The sequence below is a fragment of the Pleuronectes platessa genome, chromosome 14, assembly GCF_947347685.1.
Source record: "Pleuronectes platessa chromosome 14, fPlePla1.1, whole genome shotgun sequence".
In the NCBI taxonomy this organism is placed as follows: domain Eukaryota; kingdom Metazoa; phylum Chordata; class Actinopteri; order Pleuronectiformes; family Pleuronectidae; genus Pleuronectes; species Pleuronectes platessa.
In genome coordinates, this window is record NC_070639.1 from 25638891 (window position 1) to 25659168 (window position 20278).

Below are 20278 nucleotides of genomic sequence, written 5' to 3' on the forward strand. Positions count from 1 at the left end.
GACCTGTACTGACCTGCACTGACCTGTACTGACCTGCACTGACCTATACTGACCTGTACTGACCTGCACTGACCTGTATTGACCTGTACTGACCTGTACTGACCTGTATTGATCTGCACTGACCTGTACTGACCTGCACTGATCTATACTGACCTGTATTGACCTGCACCGATCTGTACTGACTTGTATTGACCTGTACTGATCTGTACTGACCTGTATTGATCTGTACCGATCTGTACTGACCTGTACTACACTATTATTTACTAAACTATCGTCAGAACCATCAGGACCATCAGGACCATTGTCAAGGCATGTTGGAAACATGGTGGGAACATGTTAGTGTACCTGCGTCTGCGTGACAGATTATTTGCTGCTATCACATCGTCAGATTACGAACATCAGCTCTGATGGAGACGGCCGATCTGTTTCTATCTGCATGATGCCATTAACCTGGGGGGGGGGGGGGGGTCGTAAGAATCAGTACCGTGCCAAAAGTGAGAGAGTTAATCCGCGTTAATCTGAGTTAATCTGATAAAAGGGTCAGATTAGTGGAATGAAAATATTTAGACCTGACAACTGTACATGTTCTGACCGACAGGATTAAGACCTCATTGTTCGAGGGGGTGTCTACAGTAGATACAGTGTTAAAGGAAACACCATATGCATCAATCAGAAACATACAGTGTGAACAACAAACAACAATAACTGCCATAAAGTATGAACAATAAATACATGACAGTCAAAGAACACTTCATTTGAATCTGCATAAGTAAAATTTGGCAGTATGGCTCTGTTCTGGGACTCTCCCTGCCAATAGGAAGCCAGTTATACTAATGGACATTAGTTTGCTGACTGAATTTACAGGTTTCATGGTAGAAAGTTGGTATGAAAGGCAAAGAAATACATTTATTCAGTTAAAGCTGCAAGCAGAGATGGTCACAGCCTCAGTCCACACGCGTCGGGTTGTGCTGCGACTGCAGTGTAGTTGCCGGAGGTTGGTTGATATGGCTTGATATACAGTTATGCATTTACACGTTGTGTGACGGAGCTAAATGTTGCCTCCTGTTGAGTTGTACTTTCAAGAATGTGGTATGATTATGTTGAATTTTGGCAAATAAATATGGTCACACCAGCTCATAAAACATGTTACATCCTGTGCAGGTTGGGACATGTATAGTCATATTAGTGGAACTTCCTGTTTCATGGCGATATGGCAACGAGCTGTTGGAGTGAATTTACGATTAGCACGCATTCATGTTGAGGTTGTTTAAGTTGAAGTTGAGTTGATTCATTCTATAGAAGTGGTTTCCTAGAGCTGCTTCAATCAAATTTGTAGGGGGAGCTATCGAGCCATGTGTCCACGCCACGGACACGCCCTCTGACAAAACCCACAAAGAGCACAGCTTTTCATCACCAAGGAGACCAGATTGCGCCAAATCTGAAGTCCATCCGAACAATCTTCAACCGTCCGATGACACATTTCAGTGAAACACACCACAGAGGCTGCACTTTAGCAAAAACATTTGAAACGTAAATTTCTCATACATCTGAATTGTGCAAAGTTTCAGCCAAAATTGTGCATGTTTGCCCCTAAACCTAGACAAATATGTAGTTCACTACTATACTCACAATAATTCCTTGAATTTCTATATGGTCCTTGCAGTGGTTGCTGCTCGAGCCCCAATAAGCCAGCTGATCACGGGGCACTTGTAGCTTTGAGTGTGAGGATGGCTTGATCCTCAGACAAGTAACGTTCATAGGCAGATGATGACCAGAGAACATATACAGTATGTTTGCTATGTTGTGAAATATCTATGTGTATCAACAAGCCTCAGTCCTCAGTGACTCAGAGTCACATCAGAGCTGAGCGCATCATTATCTATCTCAGCTCGTCACTGGCCGCTCACCACTTGTCATCTGATGAGACTTTCTCGGGGACCACTGGCGGTCAACAGAAACCGTCATCTGAAAACATCTGGATGCAAACATTTGTATTACAATGCAAATGTTATAAGACACTGTGACAATAAATCAAGAGGTTCATTTTTGTCTAGTAGCTGGTTCCGCTTCCAGCCCGGACTCTAAATGTTTCGGCAGCAACGATGCCGTTGTTGCCTCGGCTGCAGATTAGGACGCCTCTGGTTAAGGGGCGGGACTTTTCTGACACACTGAGGAACCAGACGAAAGCACCATAGAGCCGCTTAGTCTCTGATTGGATGAAGCAGTTCAGTGGTAATGACTCAGATTCACATCAGCTGAGAATAAAAGAGGCTTCGTCTGATGGACGGAGGTCAAGAGGTCATCGATAACTCTCCGTGTCCAGACGCTCCACAGTCTGAGATAAAAGGAAGTCAACGATGTTCCTGAGACAAAGGTTCGACCTTGAACACTCAGTTCTTGTCATCAGGTTTAGACGTTCATCCGAGCGTTTACTTCCTGACACAACATCCTTGTTTAAAATCAGAGAAAAGAAGAGAGAAGAGAAACATGGAAACATCTGTTTTCTGTTTGTATCATCTGTGATTTCATGTCTGTAAAGTATTTACTCTTCAATTTATTCATTCACTCTTTAACTCTTTCATTCATCCATTATTCATTTAGTGCCAACCTGCATCATGCCCTTTGAAGGTTCTGTGATCAAGTTTTGGTGCCAAATCAAAACAAGATCAGATCGAAGTCCTCTCTTCGCTCAGCCAGGCAGAGGGTCTGTCCCCACCCAGCTGTTCTCACCCCCTGTGAGTCATGTCTCAACGAGTCCTCACGACTCTACAAGCTAAATACCTGGACTCCCAGCATCAGTTAGAACTTTAGAAGCCTCTTGGATGAGAAGTCCAACTCAACCAAGTCCAGTCCACCTGTTAGTAGCACTTGGATACACCAGGACCTGATGACTGAGAATCTCCATATACAGATAAAGATTATTATTATTATCTTTATTCATTCACTCGTTAATATGTTCACTCACTCATTCACTCTTTAACTCTGTCATTCATCCATTCACTCTCCTTCATTCACTCATCTGCTGACTTCTTTCTCAAAAACGTTGAGGTTTCTTTGTTTCTCAGAGATGTAAACCTTTTTCCTGCGGCTCAAGTTTCCTGGACGTTTAGCAGGCGTCTGATCAACCGTCCTGACACCGTCTTTATTCTATAACAAACATTAAACCAACAGAGAGGAAACATTGGTGTAAATCTAAAAAAGGCGAGTTTGTCATGTGGAAACAAAGAGGTGGACGTGTAAAGAGTTTGTTTGTGTCGTCTCAGCTTGAGTCTTCATCTCCGCTTTCAGCCACGGAGCCAGTCGTCCTCTGAGGATAAAGACCTGGCGTGATGTCCACTCGCTGCCAACTCCGCTTAGAGACACCAGGTCCGTTTTCTTCCTCCTGAATCTCAACACAAAGCTGTGATTGAGGCGCGACCCTGTCGGAGCAGGTCCACACGAGGAGGACAGTGTCCTCAGCTGAAAGCTGACTAAAGGTCCCCCTCGGTGTCTGGACACAGGAGCAGGAAGTGTTTGAAGAACCCTCGGTGCGTTTGGTTTCAAGTTGGCTGCAGAGCCGGTTGGCCGGCAGGGAGAAGACGCTTCCAGAGCTGAACCACCGTAACTTGGCAACAAACCTTCAGCTGGATGAAAGCTCAGGAAGTCTCCAGGATGGACGCCAACAGACGGGGCTGACCCCGTCCAGGAAGATAAATAGCATTTATTATCAATGAAGAGAAGTAAATTATTAAATATTAATGACGATCTGAAGCTGCTCCTTCACTGCTCAATAAATAACTCTCACTGATGACATCATCTCTGTTTAAAGACCTCGGGCCAATCACAACCATTCACCTGAAATGGGAGGGGTTTGTCACGGTGACTGACAGAGGAGTGTCCGATGAGAGCTGGCATCTGTTTACGTGTTCTGTTGCTAACCCTACAAGAAGTTTTTAACTGATTGTGAAATGTTATTATTTTAATATTGCTGCCTCTTTGTGACCTCAACTATTCTGAGTGTTTGTGGTCTGGACGGATTACCCACAAAATCAGAACAATGATTTAAGAAGTCAGGCTGAGAAAGTCTTTGTTAAGGTGGAGGTAGAGGAAACAAGCTGGGCTACATGTTAGGCTAAAGGCTAGGCTAATGGCGAACGTGTACGAACCAGCGCTCCTACAAAATCAATGTATTTTACAAACAATATGGATGAGATCAGAATAACGATACATTACCTTCACTATGCATCCGTCAACTTTAAGCCCCTAAATATTGAGTGACTTGGTAGGGTCTCAGGTGGGATGTTCCATTTGTAGGCAAGCGAAGGGGCAAGTATGGATTTCTCGTACCAGTAGAAATGTATCAATGTTAATGTATCAGTTCTAATATAAGATTCTCTTTACTGACGGATGGGTTCATATTGTATCTTTATTTTCATATGAATATGTTGAGTATTTGGATCTTTGAACCCCCCCTTGTCGTGGTTTGGTACGACAGGAATCTCTGTTTGTATTTGGAGGAGAGGAAGTAAACTGATGCGGTTTCATGTTATATCTTTACAGTGAAAACTAAAGAGAGCCGAGGTGTCTCAGTTTTCTTGGTGCTTGTTCTGAACTCATTACTACATGAGTGTTATTTTCACTTCTTCCAAAACAAATGCATATGTCTGACATGAGGATTTTACGACACACGGCAGTGGAGACATCGCTTTTCTCAACAGGGACGCCAAAATCAACCAAAATGTATGTTCCTTGTAGCTGTTTTCTCTCTTGACTATCGCTCTCGCTTTAAAGTGTCGTTTTATTTGTAAAATATTTCAAATATAAACTTTTTGATAAATTCAAACCATTTTTCGTGCTGAACTTGCCGATTTTAGATCTTCATCCTCTCAAAAAGGTCAGAGTTATGGATGGAACAGACTTTTCTCAGTTTCTCATTGTAGATGATTCATTTTATAGAGGGTTCTTGTTGTAGATGGTTCTTATTGTAAAAGGTTCTCGTTGTAGAGGTTTCCTGTTCTAGAAGGTTTTTATTATAAATGGTTCTTTTTATAAAAGGTTCTTGTCATGGAGAACATGGTTTTGTCTGAACCAGAATCTGAAGATAGATTTTTATTAAACTTCTTGATAGTATCTGTTGCTTCTTTTTAATGAATTGAATGATGTGACGGAACTTTTATAGTTTAATTGGATTCCAATCATTTTATAATCCTTTTTTCTCATGTTTGTTTCTTCTGTTGATAAAAGGACAGCGGGAGTTAGTGTGGTGTCATGGCGCCCTCTGGTGGGGATATAACAGCAAATCATGTAAGCTTGATTCCTTAATGATGGAGGCTGACCGTTGAGCTTTTTTCCCACGCCAATTGAAAACTGCTCCAAAATACGTAAATTTACTTTCATATTTTGGTAAGAATTTGAGAATTTTAAAGCCATTTAATTTGCCTGAAAAATAGATAAATAATAATAATCCTTACAATTCAATAGGGCCTCACTGTCTCACTGTCTCCTTCTGTTCGGAGCTCGGGCCCTAATAATAATAATAATAATGTTATCTTTTGTCAAAATGGTGGCGCATGCGCACCTCTAAAATGGGGGCGGGGCTCTCTGGCTCTGCAGGTCGATGTGTCTCGTCCTGCGTCACGACGCCGCTTGTGATTGGTGGAGGGCTCCAGGTTCCACGCAGCCTATTGGCTGCTGCGTGTGTCGTTCACAGGATCCTGACAGATTGAAGACGATCATAATAATCTGGCGGCCATCTTTGCTGAGGTCGTAGAGGGAGAGAGGGAGTGAAGACGGAGAAGAACCGCATCACTAACCGCCCGTGTTTCTGTTGATTCAGGCCGGAATGATCCGTGCGGGTCCCGCTCGTCCTTCTTCCAGAAACCCGCTCCACTGGAGCTGTGAGCTGCGGAGCTAGCCGCGGCTAGCCGGACCAGCTAGCTGTTGGATGACCGAGCAGTGGTCGTCAGAGGCGGACTGAGAGCTCAGCTCTGCCCGCCCCCGGGGGTCACAGCAGCTGAGTGGTTTATGTTGATTTGACATTAAACACGTTATGAACCGTTCAGGTTCAACTCTTTTTAGATTCAGAGTCTGGATCGAGTTTCGCCCCGGTTAGCTGGAGCTTAATCCCGCTGTGGAAACCCCGTGAACTGACTCTACCTTCCACCGTGAAGGGGCCTGATCAGTGCGTTGGATCCCGAAGAGAGGAGCTGAGAGTCGGATGATAGCGGGTGGATTGTCTGGTCGCAGGTCCTCCTCGTCTACCTCAGACTCACGGCTTGTCTCTGCAGCGCTGGCCCGATCACACCTGGGTTCACCTGTTGTCCCGGTGTGACCGGTTCACACCGGGACTGTGTGAGGAGTCCTGCCCGGAACATGCTGCCGGTCCTCGCCGTCAAGCACCAGTCGAAGCAGCTGTAACGTGTCCGTCACGATGGGACCTGAGAGCAAACTGTTCCTCAGCGTTTTCCTCATCTCCTGCTCCTCAGGTGAGTAGCTGCCATCTCACCTGCACGTGTGAACCCGAACACACGTTCCACCGGCTGCTGATCACACGTCAGCAGACGTCACTCTAACCCACTATCAATAATCCATCTTCACTGTATTCTGTGTTTCATCGTTTGTTGTGTATGCTAACTTGTTTACAACGTCTCACAGCTGTGACACGTGTCCTTTCATAGATAATCAGAAGATTCAGTTTCCTGAGGAGAACTCTGATTTAATATGAGTATTGTTATTGTTATGACCATTCTTAATATTCTTATTTTTACTCAGTTACTGTATTTGAGTTGATTTCTCTTCCATCACACAAACCCTACACCTCAGATCGACAGAAGGTTCACACTCTACTTGTTTGCTGCTTTTTATAATGTTGTCCTCCGTTAGCTTAATAAATATGCTTCTGTTAACATTTAACAGTGTTCTTAAGAGCCGGGTTGTGACACAATAAACACCAATCAGAAGTTATTAGAACTTAAGCGGAGCTGACGTTTACTTTGTGTTTGTTTAATATGCTGGAGAGTTTATGAGACTCGTATTTAAACACATTGAAAATATCACAACACACACAAATAAAATCCTAGGTGAAACGCCGGAAAACTAACCTAATACAATCAAAACCTCATGTATATAATAATAACTATCCTGTTTACAGAGCTGGTAACATATATTATACACCAAATGTTTCATATTTATTCAAGATGCATTTCCGGCAACATAGCGAGAGTCCATTTTATTTATTGTTTTGGTTGTGTGTGGTTTGTTTTATTTATTTAGAATTTTTTGGGATATTATCCAGGGCTTCATTCTTACTTTTCCACTAGTAGCATTCGTGCTCCTTACTGATCATTGTCGGCGCACCACTATCTTAACTGTTTACTGATAAATGTTTTGCTCTGACTGAACCTCATCTGTTCAGCCTTCTTGACATCAAACTCCTCCAAGCTAGTTCCCTCCAGACGGATTCTAATCAGGTCCTTCACTGTGTCCACATGCAGGGACCCTCTGACATCACATCTAATCATTTTCTACTATCATATATTATTCTAACCAACTTCTGCACCTTTACTTTAGTTACTTTAATTAAATGCTGATTAGGGCTGGGTATCGATCTGGGCCACTGATTACCCAAATCGATTTGATTCCGATTCACAAGGTCTTGATTTATTTTGATTTCAGATTTGTTTCAATTCAATGTGGATTCAGTTAGGGATATTCTACAATATCAATTTTGCTTGGATATGAAATAAATTCTCAGAACTAAAGCTGTAAACTGAACAAGGAAATCTCTAAGTTGCTGCGATATTAAAAATATTAAGGTAGGCCTTTCATAACAAATTTTGTTGGATGATATATTGTCCCAGAAATTATTGTGATAAATAATATTAGTGTCCTCATTTTGAAACAATCTCATACCACCGAAATACCTATATTTAGATGCCTGATGACCAGGGGTCTCATTTATAAGTCTGGCCACTTCTCACGCAAACGTTGGGATTTATAAAAACAAACTTGACGGGAAAAGGTGCTTATTACTACGCAAACTCTGACTCATGCGTACAAATGTTTTGCAGACGGGAAAGTGGCGACGCAGAAGTGAGGTGTTGAACTGAAGCAGATTATTGATCCAATAAATTATTTACATTAAAACCAACATCCTAGTTTTGCTCGCACGACATATCTGTTCCACACGAGCCTTTTAATAAAAAAATATATAAAGCAACTTACGTTCAGATTCGATTTAACAGCGGAGTTACGGAGCCGAGTCATTAATAATAATAGTGACTAAGATGCATTAATAGGTTTTATTAATAATATCTTATAACACTCAGAATTATCTTTGGTGTACGCCATATCCGGCTTTTGTGCGTACGTACACTTTTAGTATGAATCCTACACACTCTTTTAGAAATGAGACCCCAGGGCAGTGTATCTCCACCTCCTCTCTAGTATCGACAACGACTCCTTTCTCATGGCATTCTAAAAGTTATCAGCTCATAGAGGGAAACCCTGGGAACTCATATCAGATCAGGGAACCAACTTTAGGGATGGATAACGGGAACTGAAAGAGGCCTTCGCTGCATTGCAGCCTGACCTCCAAGCTCAAATCGCCAAAGAACAGATTCAGTTCTGTTTGAATCCACCTAATGCTCGCCTATTGGGTCGGTGCTGGTAAAGAGAGATCCATTCCTGGAAACAAACACTCCAGCTGCCCAATCAAGGACTTAAGAAGTACTCAGGAGTCTGATTGAGATTGAGGGGATTCTCATACCAAAGCCTGCTAAAAGGTCCTCAGAAGGACTATTCTCAAAATGGTCCTCACAAAGATACAGGTACAAGCACAGACATCTTGGTTGTTAACAGTGATGCTCCTCTATCAAACCTGCTTCATTTCAGATAACCTCTAGTGATTGGCTGACAGCTCTGATACGTTCACATGAAGAAGCAGGTGAGTCCAGACTCTGATGGACTGTGTCTCCTCCTCAGGTGCCATTTTGGGTCGCTCAGAGACTCAGAAGTGTGTCCACTACAACTACAGCCCTAATTCTTCCTCCTCATCTTCCTCGGCGTTGGAGGGTCGGGGGAACATCAGCAGAGTGATAACCTGCTCTGGGGAAAAAGATAAGAGGTTGCACTGCTTCGCCACCTGGAAGAACGTCTCTGGAGCTGTGAAGGTGGTGAAGCAGGGCTGCTGGCTGGATGACGTCAACTGTTATAACAGGTAATGTCAGTAGGACAGTTGCACTCAGCCTGCAGACAACAGTCAGTCTAAATGAGCATAATCCTCATTATATGCCACTGAATTATGCTCCATAGGAACGCTGTTTCTGTGATTAGTATTAACCAGGCAACTGCTTGGCAGAACAATGTGATGATCACTTTGCATCAAGGAAAGTCAAGATTTAGCATTTATGCAATTTTGTGTTTTTTGTAATCTATAGGTAATCATTATTTTGTTTTAAAACGATTTTATTGTATCTATATACTATTTTAATTTTGTTCACTTAATTTCAGTATTTATTATTATGACTTTACATAGTTTTGATAGTAAATAATGTTTCTATAATATAAACATTATTCCAAATTCCCTAATAAAAGCAGTGCGCTTCATTTCCGCTGCTCAACTCAACTTTGTTATTCATTGTTCTAAGTTATAAACACAGGGATTTCCTAAGTATCTGTTTCATCTGCAAAGAAAAATCCAGCTCTGCGAGATTGGCTGTTCTCGTCTCACTGACGCTCTGAACACAAACCAACATTATTAATAATATTACATATTTTCCTGATATTAGAACTTTTAGTGATTCTTCACCCATGAGATGTGTATGTGAGGCAGTCTAGCAGGTTTGTTGAAGTCAGTGTTGTTTCTCTAATGCAGCATTGGGATGAAAACAGTCTCACATTTCATTGTTTTCTTCTTCTGCTGACAGGAGCGAGTGTGTGGAAAAGAAAGATGGTCCTGAAGTCTTCTTCTGCTGTTGTGACGGCATTTTGTGTAACGACAAGTTCTTCTATAGCCCCAACATCAGCTGGCCACCCAGTAAGACACACCTGATAAATGTCTATGTGTTTGTGTTTGTTCAGTTTAGTGATTCTTCATGAAGATCACAATGGAATAACAGTAACCTTTATGGAACATGTTTATAAAAGACTCAAAACTTTATTCTCATGCAGTCCACCTGTATTTCATTTTGACACAACTTGTTAGATTGATGCTGCAGTTTGTGATGTACTTTTAAAAATCCGATTTGTTGCGGTGTGTTTCTGTAGCGACGAACAAACCAGTGGAGTCTCCACCTCCATTGCTGTCCACGCTCATGTACTCATTGGTTCCCATCATGGCTGTCACCGCCATTGTCCTCTTTTCCTTTTGGATGTACCGGCACCACAAACTGGCCTACCCACCTGTACTAGTGCCCACACAGGTGAGACACACACAGACACACAGGTGATGTCCAGTCCCTGGTCTCTTTGAATACTGTCACCTCTCTCTGTCTCTCTCTCTCTGTCTGACTGTGTAAACTGTTTGTCTCTCAACCTCCCAGCACGCCTTTCACATAATGATAGAGGTAAGAGGATCAAACTTCGCTTCCTTCCAGCTCCATTCTGGCTTTTATTTTATCATGAGATTATTTTTGCATCATAAGCTTCCACCTGCAACCTGACATGACTTTTATTTAGAAAAAACACTCGCCTGTGATCATCTGCCACTGGTGGGTTTTTTTTCCAATGCTCTGTGTTAGGGTTGGGTGATGTCAACCTAACTGGCATATGTATGTATGCAGTGAAACATTGCGATGGACAATGCCATGGGGTGGAGCATTGTGAAAAAGGGTTAGTAAGAATTTGGAGGCTATTTGTTTGAGATAGGAATAGAAGAGATGAGGAGAGTTCACTGACTTCCTTCTGTAGGGAAGTTTAAATCGTCAGTTTTGCGAAACAAATGGACTAACCCCCTGAGAGGCAGGTGCAAACCATCAGGATTTAAAAACCCGGTGCAAGGAGCTGTTATAGGCTAATACATAGAATAAAGCGGTACTTCACTTTGGTTCTCTCGTGGCCTGGCTGCAGTTGCGCTGCGGAACGGCTGTTGGCTCATCATCATGCTGCCTGTCAGCCCAACCCTGCTCAGTGTTGATGTCGTCGTCATTGTTGTTTTTGTACAGATGGACAGATGTCCCTGTGTCCTCCTGATACCGTCAATCACTTTGTTGGTCTTCTTACAGGACCCCGGACCCTTTCCCCCCTCCCCCATCCTTGGTCAAAAGCCCCTGCAGTTACTTGAGATCAAATCCAGGGGGCGTTTCGGCTGCGTGTGGAAGGCTCAGCTGCTCAGTGAATATGTGGCTGTCAAAATCTTCCAAATACAGGTCAGTACTGTGCTACTGTCTCTTGACCCTGTGGTTTATTTTATCAGCTTGTATGCAGAAGACACTGAACTGTACGTGTCACTGTCACCAGACGACCCCACGGTCTAGATTTGACCTTCAGCTCGTCTCTGACATTGTCACATGATGACGTCCACTTCATCTAAACCCTAACTCTGTAACATCTTCATGACATCATCATCAGAGTCTCGTCATCAGGTCTCACCTCAGCTGAGGTGATTGGCAGAGTGCTAACGCTAGTGCGCTCGTGATCTTCTTTTCTAAGGTTGTTGTGGAAAAAGTGACCATAATACATAGGAATGATTTTAATCTAAGATATTACAATCGTTATCGTAATTTTTAAATCCTTTATTAATTGAGAAAATACAACATTTGTGGATCTCTCTGATTGAGGGGTGACAGAGTGTCTGCCCTTCAATCAGCCTGAAAGGTCACATGATCTCCACCTCCAGGATCAAACTCTGTTACTGATATTTGTCTGCAGAGCAACCTCTGGTTCTAAACTGGATCATAGAAGCTCATGCTCCTTCTCCACTCTGTTCCTCTGAGGAATGTCTGATGACCATTGATGAAGAGGGGGAAGCAGCTGTTAGCTCATGCTAACAACCTGTGTTCAGATGATTGACTGCGCGGTTTCAGGGAGTTGTTTTGACCTTTGACCTCTCTGTGTCCAGGACAAACAGTCATGGCAGAACGAGTTGGAGATCTTCAACATGAACGGGATGAGACATGAAAACCTGCTGCGCTTCATCGGTGCTGAGAGAAGAGGAAGTCACATGGTCACGGAGCTTTGGCTCATCACCGCCTTCCACGATAAGGTAACGCTGACCCCTTCGGGCCAGGAGGGGCAGCACACACTGACCCCTTCAATAGTATGTAATCACCTACATTGTAAGAACTGTTTTTTTCTTCATTTCTAATGAGCACTTTATAGTTAAATACCTAATGTTTACATCAGGAACATGACGTCTCTACAAAGGCCGTCTTTTTTTACACTTTTGCCCAAAATGGACAAACTTAATAATCTTTTCTAGGACTACTGAAGCTACCACAGGTTCTCTTTCATGTTTGGAAGGTGAAGGTTATTCAGCTGCAACATGCAACTTCACCACTAGATGTCACTTAATTCTACACATAATAAACCTTTAATTGTCATTCATCCACATACACTGTACATGGCTGACCCGAAATGGCATTTCTCACAGGCCAATGTGTAAAGTTGTGTGTGGGGGGGGGCACTATGTGGTGGATGCAACAGGGTGTTAATGAGTTGACAGCTTGGGGAAAGACGCTGTTGCAGAACTTTGCGGTTTTTGGTTCTGATACTGCTAAACCTTCTGCCTGATGGCAGTGGGACTAACAGTGGGTGGGAGGGGTCCTTCATGATGGAAGAGGATTTGCATCGTGTTTTGAAAATGTCCTGGATGGTGGGGAGATAGACTCCTATGATCTTCTCAGTTGACCTCGCTATGCGTTTTCACTACGCTTTTTGCCATTGACACACATTGACACACAGAGCGCCACAGGAGGTGATTCCTGCTCTTGGCCATGAAACTACAGAACTCCTCACTCTGAGTATCAGCTACTCTGAGTCAACGCCAGCAATATCGGACATATCCATGCTTATAATAAAAACTCAATGTACAGAACATGCATATTGTACATATTTTATTTTATATATTTTGTAAATCTTATAAGCTTACACTTCTAATTTCTAATCTTGCATGGAGCTATTGAAAAATAAACAATTTCCCCCTGAGATCAATAAAGTATTTCTGATTCTGATCTGATTCAGATCCAGATCAAGATCCAGAGCCTACTAAAAACAAGACAATTTAAAACTTTACCTTTCGAAAGGAATGGTTTTGAGCAATTTCCATGGCTGCTCTATGAAAAAGCGACCAACTCGTGCGGCTGTTTCAACATCAACATTGAGAATTAAAACCCTAAAAAAGCACAACTTGTCTAAAAGGCACACCTTGTGCTGCGCCAGGCAGAAGCAAATCAAACAAGTGAGGAATCAGAAAGGATGATCAAATTTAACACTCATTAAATGAGCTTACAATATAGCAAAAGAGGAGTTGACCTTAACTAAATTCAAATCACTGATAATCCTCATGAAAAAGAACGGGTTAATTGTCAACCCGACCTCCGCCAACAACACATTTTACCCACAGTTCATCAGTGTGACTGCTGACTCATTAATAAATAGACGTCTCAGGATCTCGGATTCCATGTACGTTTCATTTATGATTGATAGAGAAATAGACATTTCTATGAAAGAGTGTGAAATCATCTACTGCTCCTCCTCTTGTTTGAGTTATATTTGAGTTTTTCCACCACTTAAAAACCAGCTCTTTAAGTTTTTTATCATCACAATTTTTAGTTTAGTGCTCTGTTATTAAAATAAAAAAGTTTCTATGCCTTTACTCCTGTATTACAATAATATGCAATTAGATATGGCTTTACCCATGTCAATCTCTCTGAAGATGAAATATTTGTGGCACCTAAAATATGTTGTGGTGCACTTAAATGAAAAAGTTAGGCGCCCTAGTGCAAGGGTGATCATTCAGGTAGCTCTAGTTGGTGTTACCGGAACCCAGGTAGAGGAGGGTCGCACGGACATAACTCAGATGAGTGAGACAAACTTCACCAGTACACAAACAAGCACTGTTAGCCGGAGGGGCCGCTGTGTCCTTGGGCTCCTGATAAACAGGACGCACAAAACACGTGCTACAGAAGATAAATCTACTTTTAAGAATAAAGTTTTTTTTTTAAATTTGTGTTTTTTTATTTAAATTAATTTATAATGTGTATTTTACTGTAATTAATGCAACATTTCATAATTTGTAAATATCTTTCTGTAACTTTCTGTATGTGACGGTTTGTCTGTAACTGTGTGTCTTTAACTGTGTGTGTGTCTGTAACTCACTGTCTGTAGCTCTCTGTCTGTATCTCTCCGTCTAGTAATTTTACTTATTAAAGTAACATTTAATATTTTTCTCAATGAATGAAAATGTTCTGATGATGTGACGTTCACCAGTCGGTCACATGACATGTTCCACGTTCTGTTCTCAGGGTTCTCTAACCGACTACCTGAAGGCAAACGTTCTCTCCTGGTCTGAGCTGTGTGTCATCGCTCAGTCCATGTCCAGAGGTCTCGCCTACCTGCACCAAGACATACCTGGACACAAGGATGGACACAAGTCCGCCATCGCACACAGGTGCATACACTTACATACGACACTCTGGTACACACACTTAAATACGACACTCTGGTACACACACTTAAATACGACACACACAGTGTCACACACTTGCATACAGCACAAAGGTACTCTGGTACACACAAATACACTCGGTTGTAGAGAGAGTTGTGTCAGACGAGATGTTTCACGATGTGTGTGTTTTCAGGGACTTCAAGAGTAAGAACGTTCTGCTGAAGTCCGACCTGAGCGCCTGCATCGCGGACTTCGGCCTTGCTCTCAGGTTTGAGGCGGGGAAGTCTCCGGGAGACACCCACGGACAGGTGAGTTCACCTGAGAGAATGCCCCCCCACTAACCAGCTGCTGTTTATCATTTCATAAAAGAAGCCAATCAAACCCAGAGGGTCTCGTCTGACCAGGAGACAATGACTGTTATCAAACAGGAAGTCAACACATGTAAACTTATAGGACTGAACCAAAGATATCAATCAATCACTCAATCAAGTTTTATTTGTATCGCCTCATATTCATAAATTATAATCAGAGTAAAATGAGTAAAATGAAATAAACAGGAAAAAGTTAGAAGCTTCAGAAAGTCAGAGGTGACATCATCTTCTGTCTCAGGACGAGGCAAAATAACAAGATTTCCAAAATTGACAGTTGTCAGTGATGTTGTTTATCTACGTCATCTGGTTAAAATCATTATCCACCATGGTGACCTACGATTTGCCCTCAGCCTCGATCCTGCAGTGATGAAGCACAAGGTGAAGCAGGGAATTCATTTTATGTATTGACGAGACATTAATGTAATGAGCAGGAAGGGAAGTGTGTCATGTGTCCTCTGACATTCTAGACATACAGCAGCAGAAGAATTGTTTAGTTAAGTGCTATACAAACAAGTTATTCTATTATTATTATTCTTAAGAATAATAATAATAAACTTAAAAAATATAGCACCGTTCAAAACACAGTTACAATTAGCTTAAAAGTTATAAATAATGAATTGATGGCAAAAAAAAATGAATGAATGCAACTTGTAGATCGTATCGCATCTGAGCTCAACTACAAAAGTAAAAACAAGATCAGATAAAACATCAGCTGAAAGCTCAGTTCAAAATGTGTCTAGATGATTTTTCGACAGATTGGAGGCGCTGTGATCAAGAAGGTCCTCACGCTGTGGACTTGGACGTGAACTGATGAACTAACCCGCTCCTTAACTGCAGATCTTCTTTATCAGTCAGAAGGTTTGAATCACTTTTCATTTTGTATTTCAGGTTGGGACCAGGAGGTACATGGCCCCTGAGGTCCTGGAGGGGGCGATCAACTTCCAGAGAGATGCCTTCCTCAGGATCGACATGTACGCTGTGGGCCTGGTGCTGTGGGAGCTCGCTGCTCGCTGCAAGGCTGCTGACGGTAACACTCAACCCTCACATACAGGCTGCTGGACAGCCTTTCAGATCCAGGGGCCTGCACTATGGAGCAGGATGTGTTGCTATCGGGTAACTCCAGGGTTAATTCCCTTCTTATCGCAGTAAATCATCAGGGTAACTTCTGATGAAGAGCTAATCTGCTCCGGAGCAGGTTACATTGCTTATCATTACATTACGTTACATTTCATCTAGCTAACGCTTTTATCCAAAGTGACTTACAATAAGTTCATCAACCATGAAGGTACAAACCCAGAATAAGAAGAATCAAGAAAGTTAAATTTTCTTCCGAAAAGCCAAACTACCAAGTGCTATAAGAAGGTGCAACATATAAGTGCAACTTGACTTAGACCATCTTCTTAACCAAGGTGTGGTCTGAAGAGATGTGTCTTTACTCTTTAGTCTGCGGTGGAAGATTTGTAGACTTTCTGCCGTCCTGATGTCAATGGGGAGCTCGTTCCACCGTTTAGGAGCCAGGACAGGAAAGAGATTTAGTTGAGTGGCAGCTGTCCGTCGCAGTGAGGGAGCAGCTGATTGGCCAGGCTGGGGTGTAAGGTTTGACAATGTCCTGGATGTAGGCTCTGGAGCCACGTTAACCTTGCACGCACACACCGGAAAAAACAGGCCTCACCCAAGGGTGCGTGTCACGCCGGGTTTACACCGGACGCCGAAGCACCGCAAGGCGCATTTCTCAGCGCCGGTCAGCCCTTAATTCTGCTTTCTCTGTTTGCTGTTGTTTGTAGCCCGCTCAATATACTGGTTCGGGGGTCAATGATGATGGTCTTCATTGCCCCCCCCCCCCACCCCTCTCTTTATCTCTGTTTATCTGCTTGTGTGGCTGTAGTGGATTGGCAGAGGTGGACTTAAATTATGTGGAAAATTAAAACTCCAGAACAACAGAAGGGGAATACAAAGTATGGGATGCATATTTGATCATTTATATTATATAAAATATGTCATTAATATTGTTTCAAATAGGGTTAGGGTTAGATACCCTAAATTGTCCAGTGGGTTTCCTGGTGCAATACGCTTGCAGCGAGCGAAAAAAATTGACTCGAAGCCGAAACCATTGGTGCAGGGCGCGAGGCGCCCTTGGCGCGGCTTATTGCAGCCCATGTGAACCGCACAAAGGTTTAACAGGGGGGGGTATAGGAGGCGCCTGGTTCTACTTGGCGCTGCGCTTTGGGGTCCGGTGTAAACCCGGCGTCAGCATCGCTACTTCCTCTAGTATCGCCACTTCAGGTTGCAAACTTTTAAGCTTAAAACATATGGTAAATTACAAGTCAAGGGGGCTTCCCAGGACCGAGGGTTGGTGGTTCACCAGTACTACAAAAGGAGGTTAGGTCTAACCCCTAACCCTTGACTTGTTGAACTCCACAGGTTTGAGTCTGTGATGATCGGCACTAACACTCGTCCTTTAGGTCTCAGTGAGACACTGTGTTCCTGCAGAGTCACAACATGCTGAAGTGATTCATGATTCAAATCTAGAGTTGTGTTTGTGGGCAGATGGAAAAGAGAGAGAGGGAATCGAGGGGCGGGATCCACAGGAGGCATCTCCAGTGGATCCTGTTCTAAATGGAACAGATTCAAGTTTATTACGAAACATTCTCGTCTCAGTGAATTCTGTGTCTTTGACAACTTAAGCAACAAGTTGAAAAACTAGTTGGAGTCAGACTGTGGATATGAAGCTGTATAATATCAGATCTATCATAGATACACTTACTGTGAATGAGCCTAATAAACCTGATCAGGTTCATATTTGTATTACCAGAAACTTCATCAGCTACTTTAACACCTTTGTCTGGTCCATTTATAAAAAGCATCTTCTCCTCGGTATCAAAGAACAAGAAACTGAAAATTAAACTGAAGTTTGAGAAACAGAAGTTAAAGAGATGTCAGAATAAATCCAAACATTCTTCTTTGTCATGCTGATGTTTTCATTTCTTTTGTTCACGGCTTGAAAGTAATAACTAATAAACAGTTCAACTAAACGTTGACTGACAGATTGTGACAGAAACTTTCTTTTTTTTTACGTGTTTTTCAAATTATTTTATATTACTGATCAGAACGTAAAACAAAAACTTTGGATGAAACAACTCGTTTGTGACTTTCTTTGAGAAACAGCTAAACATCACTGGAGGAGAAGTTACCATGGTGACTCTCACTTCAATAAGACAGAATTATTAGAGCTAACCAGGATTTTTGTTTTCCTTGTGTTCTGAACTCTGACGGTCCCCCCTGTCTCTGGTCCAGGTCCGGTGAATGAGTACATGCTGCCGTTTGAGGAGGAGGTGGGTCAACATCCGACTCTGGAGGACATGCAGGATGTTGTCGTCCATAATAAGCTAAGACCGACACTCAGAGAGTGCTGGAAGAACCATGCTGTGAGTCTCTCTCTCTCTCTCCCTCCCTCTCCCTCTCTCTCTCTCTCTCTCTCTTTCTCTCTCTCTCTCTCTCTCTCTCTCTCTCTGATGATCAAACTGATGATTGATACTTTTCTTAATAAGTTAAATCTTTCTTCGGAGCTGCCTCCTTCACTGCACTGTTTGTGCACTGACACATTCACAAACCAAACAGTGTGATCAGACATGTGTGAACTCAGACAACAGAATCTGTAAACTAAGTCGATGGCCTGATTTATTCGCCGCACTGCGTAAATGATAGACACAGACGGGAAATTACTGACAGAGCTGCTAAATATAGAAAAAAACCTACTATTGTCCATCCAAACATGTTTGAAAAAGACCAATTGATGACCGTCAGTGGACTTTGTGAAGCTGTGCATGGCTTGGCACTGATTGAGTTCACGTGTCTCGGTAGTACCGACGTAATTTGGTCGGTACCTAACCCTACAAGGCATCATACCGCGGGTTAGACCGTACCCCTGAACTAACGCTAATAAACCTAACCCTTAACCCTAACCCCACTTCATAGTACGGGCCCATGGTGTTGTGTTGTTGTTGTGGTTTTGAAAGCTATTGTGCTGTTGAGAGATGTTGTTGTTGACAGATTTTGTTGTTCTTGTCCTGCAGGGCCTGGTGTTGTTGTGTGAGACCATCGAGGAATGCTGGGACCTTGAGGCTGAGGCCCGACTGTCGGCCGGCTGCGTGGAGGAGCGAATCGTTCAGATGCAACGACAGACGAATGTCACGATGCCCGAGGACATTGTCACGGTTGTCACCATGGTTACCAACGTGGACTACTTGCCAAAAGAGTCAAGCCTATGACGAGACACGGGCCTATCAGGATGAAGCAGGGACTCCTGCTAAGGTGACTGCCGGGTGCTCAGGGGACCTCCAGGTGCTCAGTTGATTTGTTGGACGCTCAGGTGACCTCTGGCGACCTCTGGCTGCAGGTGAGTGTCAGACTGATGAGCAGCTCTTGAACCTGGAGAACAACATGGTGGAGAGTCTCTGTCATCACTTCCTGTGACCTTTTTTGACGATCCAAACACTTTTATTTCAGAATAAAAGGGCGACTTAAGTTTGTCTAATGTGATGATGATGTCAACAACAAATGTCTTCTGAATGTCTGTTTCACTGATTTTTGTGTTTGTATGTATGTGAATATATATATATACTTCAATTTACAGATTAAGTTTATTTTGAGAATTATGATTATTATTATTATATACAGATATAGGGATGTCACAATACAAAATATTTATTAATCAATACACATACCATGATACGATTCTCTATGCCATATTTGATACCAGGGCAAAAAACAGAACATCTCACTTACTTCAACACGCACTCTTTAATCAATAACATTTGAACACACAAAAAACAACAGTGGCTATATGTAGTCTTCATGAATATATTATGATTGTATATTATGATATACAAACATATACAGATTGCTTTATACCTGTATACAGACTATTATGATATACAAATGATTATTATGATATACATGTATACATATATTGTTATTATATATGTATATACAGATAATTGTTTTTATTATACAGTAGAAATAACTCTCGTTAGATCATCAGCTGATTTAAATTCAAATAAAAAAAAAGTAAGTTTATTTCTACATACTGAAAATGACCTGATTTTATCCTTCATTTATGTTAGTGTTGTGTGACATCAAAGATCAGCTTGCTTATTTGTTTTCTTCTGGATGCTGATTGGATCAGAGCCTCGACTGCTACAAATCAAATGACATCAAAAACAAGTGAAGTGAAAACTGTCGTCACGTCAACATTGAAAACCAAACGTTTGCTAAACGTCTCAGGGAGGTGGTCAGCTGACCTGACTCAGGCTTCTCCTGCTTT

At 42.3% G+C, this 20278-nt stretch overlaps 1 protein-coding gene across 3 annotated transcripts; it reads left to right on the forward strand.

Annotated features, from left to right (window-relative positions):
* The first annotated feature begins 5699 nt into the window (after positions 1 to 5699).
* LOC128455749 (activin receptor type-2A) lies at positions 5700 to 20037 on the forward strand. Of its 3 annotated transcripts, none has more exons than XM_053439582.1 (12): positions 5700 to 6464; positions 8872 to 9196; positions 9906 to 10015; positions 10246 to 10400; positions 10521 to 10544; positions 11202 to 11345; positions 12038 to 12181; positions 14442 to 14587; positions 14778 to 14892; positions 15844 to 15982; positions 18250 to 18380; positions 19029 to 20037. In XM_053439582.1, exons 2-12 carry the CDS (start codon positions 8940 to 8942, stop codon positions 19221 to 19223), a joined length of 1560 nt encoding a protein of 519 aa, XP_053295557.1. In that variant the 5' UTR covers positions 5700 to 6464; positions 8872 to 8939; the 3' UTR covers positions 19224 to 20037. The 3 variants fall into 3 exon arrangements, with proteins under 3 accessions (XP_053295557.1, XP_053295554.1, XP_053295555.1); XM_053439579.1 differs by having other exon boundaries at positions 8962 to 9196; XM_053439580.1 differs by lacking the exon at positions 10521 to 10544 and having other exon boundaries at positions 8962 to 9196.
* Positions 20038 to 20278: the final 241 nt, after the last annotated feature.

Bases quoted from the DNA above. Each gene is read 5' to 3' on its own strand.
- LOC128455749 (XM_053439579.1), top strand. From the start codon at position 6,410: ATGGGACCTGAGAGCAAACTGTTCCTCAGCGTTTTCCTCATCTCCTGC. The intron at 9,197-9,905 runs GTAATGTCAGTA...TTCTGCTGACAG, and splicing joins GACGTCAACTGTTATAACAG to GAGCGAGTGTGTGGAAAAGA. The intron at 14,893-15,843 runs GTGAGTTCACCT...TTTGTATTTCAG, and splicing joins CGGGAGACACCCACGGACAG to GTTGGGACCAGGAGGTACAT.